The sequence below is a fragment of the Egretta garzetta genome, unplaced genomic scaffold (genome assembly GCF_000687185.1).
Source record: "Egretta garzetta isolate BGI_Z169 unplaced genomic scaffold, ASM68718v1 scaffold59, whole genome shotgun sequence".
Lineage (NCBI taxonomy): Eukaryota > Metazoa > Chordata > Aves > Pelecaniformes > Ardeidae > Egretta > Egretta garzetta.
In genome coordinates this window covers 1,241,763-1,246,837 of record NW_009267230.1, presented here as the reverse complement: position 1 = coordinate 1,246,837, position 5,075 = coordinate 1,241,763, and the positions used below count along the sequence as shown (strand labels likewise).

Below are 5,075 nucleotides of genomic sequence, written 5' to 3'. Positions count from 1 at the left end.
TGAGGCTGCAGAGGGGTCCCGCCTTTTTGAATGCCCTCCAACAGGACTTGGCCTTGCCAGGAGCCCCTCAAGGTGCACCTTGCCCTGGGGTGGGGAGGTGCTGTCCTGGACCAGGCAGGAATCACTGCAGCAAGTGGGTTGCAGTTGAAGTGAGGGGGTGGTAGGACACTGCTCCCCAGCATAGAGAGTGCTGTTGAAGGGTTTGGTGAGACCTCTGTTTCCCTGTGTCCTGGGATCAGGGTTTCCTGCTTACCATCAGCATTCCCTGCTCTCTCTCTGTGTATTCACAGGACCGGGGGAGCGCTTGCTGCAGCGAGGGGGAGAACGAGCTCCTCTCCCTGCTCAAGGCATGGCGAGCACCTGCTGAGGGGACTTCCCTGCCCCTAGTACAGAGCACCGAGGACTTGAAAGAGATCCTCTACACTGCAGCAGCCTTCCTGCAAGGTTTGTGTGGAGGAGGTACTCATACCAGCACAGCCTCCTGCTGCTCTCCCATCCCAGGGACCCCTCTCCCTGCCCTTACTCTGGTTTCTCTTCCCAAGCAAACCAGCCCTTGGGGTTTTCTGGGCTTTTCCTTTGGAAAAGGACCTGGGCTGAGCCTCTGGATCTCAGCTTTGCTGTTCTGTATCCAAAGAGCTTCTCTGCTTTTTCCCCAGCTAAGCTGTTCTCCCCACTGTCACAGGGTTCCTCTGCCTGTCTGTGGCTTTAGGTAGGTGTCTGGGCCCTGCAGTGATCTTATATAAAGCGGAAGGATGGCAGGGGGCTTATGAGTATTTTCCTTTCTTCTGCCTGTCTTCTGGCACTTGCCTTGTTGCAAGAACATTGTTCCTGTCGGATTACGGTGCTGCGGGAGCCACGCAAAGCTGTTGTGCGGCTTTGTAGCCTGGTGTCACAGCAGGTGATTGATCTCATCTGACTGCTGCATTCTGTCCCACTCGTGGTTTTCCCTTGCTCACTGTTTTGACAACCCCAGCAACTCCGGGGGCAGTCAGTGCTGCCTTGCTGTTCCAGCAAGGAGGGAGGGCAGGAGCTCCTGCCCACAGACCTCTCAAAAGCCTCTAGGCTAGTGATAACACTTCCAGTGGGGAGGTGGCAGATGAGAATGTGATGCAGGCATGTGACAGCAGCCTCAGAGGGGAGCTTGAAATGAGGACTGAGAGAAAAGCCAATACCATTAGCCATAAATATTCATGAATTGACATCCCAAAGCATCCTGCTGGGAAATAGCCCAGATGTGCTGGAAAAAGTCCTTCTGAGATTCTGAAGTGTGTGCTTCCGCGTCTGTGCTGTTGTCCCTGTGGATGAACACGCAGGTGGACCTGCCCAGCACCTACCTCTGCTCTTGTTCTGGGCCAAGGTGGGCGTCTTGGTATGTGGGCTTGGAAGCTGCTATCATTTCTGCTGCAAGTTTCCATCGAGTGGCTTGTTCTCTTGCAACAACATCAAAACAAAGGTGGCAGCTTGGTGCCATCCGGCTGTGCATTGCTGGGTGCAGAGGGGATCAGGCAGGTCCCTATGGCACTGGGAAGAAAAGGGCACATATGCTTGTTTGGGGACCAGGTGGGGCAGGAAGGGGAACCACAGAGCTGAGACACTGGGTCTGTCCTAGGGCTGCAGGAGCTGGAGGCTGGGAACTTCCCCACCGCTCTCTCCCTCCTTCAGGAGGCTGCGGGAGGATTCTGCTCCAAGAAGGTCCTGGCCCAGATCTACACCTGCCTCGCCTGCTGTGCTCAGCAAATGGTAATGGCCAGGCCTCTTCTCTGTCAGTGGGGAGAGGCAAAACACAGCCTAGAGCGGGTTGGGGAGGCCCAGGCTGGTGTCCATGCTGCCTCTGTGTGGTCCTAGGCTGCTGCAAGTAGGTGAGGTCTTGAGCAGTAGTTGCCCTTGTTCACCCCAGCCTCCTTGGAGAGCTGCAAAATCCAGGCAGGGATTTGTCTGAGCACAAAGGGTTGCTGCAGAGAGAGAAGCTCAAAAACCAGCCTGAAGAGGGCTGCCTTTGGCTAAAGTGCTGCAGCATTTGCTTAGTGGGGGTCATTGGGAAACAGAGCAGGGATCTGGATCCCACCAGTCAAAATGTCCTTGCAACATGCACATCTTTCCACCCAAGTAGGGCAAGCCTCAGACAGCCCTTCAGCACCTGAAACGCGCCCTCCAGGTAGACTTCCAGTGCCTTCCTGCCCTGTCCCATGCGGCAGCAGTGTACCACGAGCTGGGGGAGACCGAGGCGGAGCTGCAGGCCCTGGCTCTGCTCTACGAGGTTTGTCTGCTTACAGTAGTTCCAGGTTGATTTTTGCCCAGCAGAGCCTGCACAGAGCTTCAAGCAGGCTTCTGCCTTCTGGGGGGCTGTTTGACCTTACAGGGGATCCCCAAAGTAGACTACAGCAATCCAGCTGTGGCGCTGCCTTCAGCAGCGGGCAGGAAGGAGCCCAGCGAGATCTGAAATTCCTGCTCAGCATCTGGCTGTTGGATGTGTCAGGACCTTTGGGTCTTGGTGGCTTGGGAGAAGAGGTTACACTCTCATGTCAGAAAGTCTCTTAATACATTCTCAGTCTCTTAAAGTCTCTAATAGTAAAGATGTCTTTAAAAGGCAGATTGTGGCTGGTGGGGGGTTGTGCATTAGCTGTAGCAACCTTGGCAGGAGCAGGTCAAAACAGTAGACACAGTTAGCTCTTCAGCTGTTTGAAATCTGTAAGATACAAACACAACTCTGGAGAGGGGTCTCTCTCATTACAAATGGCCTAAGATCTGGTCTAACTAGGTCTGCAGCTGCAATGGGAGATGGTGTTCCAGGCAGCTCAGAGCACCTTGAACTGAAAACCTGAGAGGGACACACTGTCCCTGTGTGATCCTCGTTGCTCTTCCTGGAAGCGGCTGTGCTGTACTGCGTGAGAACAGTGGAGCTGTGCTTGTGAAGTGCAGTGCTTCTGCTTGTCTGGCTCCATTGCCACATGCCAGAAGTGGCAAGTGATTGCAGCTGCTCAGGACTTGAGCACCATTGTGTTGACCATATTTTCTGTTCCTTTTTCACAGGCTCTGGAAAAAGCCCCTCCAGCAGCTGCTTCCTCTAGTCCATATTTCCTAATCCGAACAGAGCTCCTTGTCCGCACGCCAATACTAGCTTCTCTTCTCCGCCATCGCCACTCCTCTGAAGTGAAGTATCTGCTGGCACAGCGGTGTCTCCAGGACGGGAGGTAACAGTGCCTCTGGGCTGCTTGCAACACGCTGCTTGTTTGGGCTCTGCTGTTTTCTCTGTACTCCTGGAAGTCATACAGTTCGGTATTGCTGTTGTAGGTCTGCTCAAATCTCGAGTATCGTGACCAGAGCAAGTGTGGTGCAGAGGAAGAGCCTGTGAGCTGGCAGTCCAGGTTCCACCTGGCTGCTGGCACTTCTTGGGGTCCCTCTGCTCCTCCCGTCATGTGTCCTGTTACTCTTGCAGGGTGGCTGATGCAGTGGAACATTACTTGGATTTTCTGGCTCTGCTTCAGGAGGGGCTGCAGCAGCAGGTGGGTGTCTTGGTGAAGAGCTCCCTTGATGACTCAGTAGATAAGGTTTGCGTGCCTGTGCTGAGGCCTCAGCCTGGGAGTCACCCCTGGACTCCAGGTTTTGGTGTCTAGTTTGAAATGTGAAGGAAACAAGCTGGGGGCTGGCACCTCTGACCTGTGGCATGTCTGCCTTTGGATTCACACCAGAGACCACTCCCCACTGCTATTTGGAGAAACAGCTTTCCCTTCTCTGAGGGGAGCAGCTGTTGGCCTGGTTTTGGATGTCCTTCACTTCAAGAATAGGGACTTGCCACCTTGACTCTGCTGAGCTGTTAGTGCTTCATGGCTTCTGCCTCCTCTGACAGGCTCCCGTGTCTGTGGGAGTGGGTCTGAGCTTTGCTGGGCAGCAGCTCCGGGTTCCCAGTAAGCACAGGATCATTCTGTTTGGCGAGGTGCCCAGCAGTTCTGCGTCTGAGCACTGCCACCGCTCTTGCTCCTCAGGTGCCCCTAGATGGTGGCTCAGCTCTGCCCAGGATCCCCGAGGTGTTCCTGGAAGCAGCATCTGCCTTGGAGCAGGCCGGGAGGCACCAGGATGCCATAACCATGTGCGAGGAGGTCATCAGCCGGACAACTGACCTTATCCCACGGATGTTGCGAGTAGAGGATAGGCTGGAGCAGCCAGAGTCCCCATCGCCAGGGGCAGAGCTGGTGGGTGGACTCCTGTCCCAGAAGAAGGAGAGTCTGTGCTGCCTGGCCTGGAGAGCAGCTGGCTACCTGCACCATGGCCGGGCGTGGGCCCAGGTGAATGATTGGGAGAAGGGCCCTGCCCAGCCAGCAGCAATGGCTGGTGGGTGCCACAGCAGGGCACAGCGTGGCAGGGGGCCCGGCCTGACAATGTCCGGCTGATTTCCCAACTCGGGGGTGGTACCGAAGCTCCTCTGTCCTCCCACCCACAGGTGCCTCGGCGATCTCTTGCGAGTCCAGCTTTATGGGTCTGGCCTTGAACTGACAGGTAGGGTGCTGCACAGCTGGGACCTGTGCAGGGCCTGGCTGGGTTGGGATCTGAGTGGCTTGGCAGGGGTGCCAGGTGCCAGGTCCAGCGTCACCTCTGGCAGGAGGCACTTGTCCCAGCGTGCTGAGCTCTGCGCCACGCTGGAGCCTCTGAAAGGACCAGCTGGTTTGGCTGGAGCAGGGTTTGCCCTTGGCTCTGCCTCCTTCCTTGCTGTCTAGGTGATGGTCAAATGGGTTGTGAACTGGGAAGCTTCTCAAATCCAGATTTCAGGGAAGAGATCCCTGCCAGTTGCGCAGATGGGCAGGCCAGGCTACTGCCAAGGTCACTACTGTTCGCCAGAGCTGTGTAACGTACCAGGCTCTTGGTATTCTTCGCTCTCACCCTCTGGCCTCTCCCAGCCTGGTGGAGAGGCTGAGATCTGCCGTGGCAGGGTTTGGGGAGCTGGAAGATGAGCAACCCAAGTAAACATTCAGCCTATCCTGACTGCTAACATGGCTTGGCCTGCTGGGACGAGGGAGGGAGTGTCTGAAGGATGCTCTCTCCAGGTCCTTGTGTCTTCCCGTGCCAGAGAGTCTCCTGCC

General features: G+C 56.0%; 2 protein-coding genes across 2 annotated transcripts in view; both read left to right on the top strand.

Annotated features, from left to right (window-relative positions):
• LOC104133884 (FA complementation group G) overlaps positions 1–749 on the top strand; it is a 2,392-nt gene extending 1,643 nt beyond the window's left edge. The window contains exon 3 of the mRNA XM_035902672.1: positions 291–749. Within this exon, the coding sequence (XP_035758565.1) occupies positions 291–713 (423 nt within the window). The 3' untranslated portion in view covers positions 714–749. The remainder of the gene's footprint in view (positions 1–290) is intronic.
• The window catches only part of PIGO (phosphatidylinositol glycan anchor biosynthesis class O), a 27,007-nt gene extending 23,852 nt beyond the window's left edge, over positions 1–3,155 (top strand). Inside the window, 1 exon segment of the mRNA XM_009647350.2 lies at positions 3,031–3,155. Coding sequence (XP_009645645.2) covers positions 3,031–3,082 — 52 coding nt within the window. The 3' untranslated portion in view covers positions 3,083–3,155.
• Positions 3,156–5,075: the final 1,920 nt, after the last annotated feature.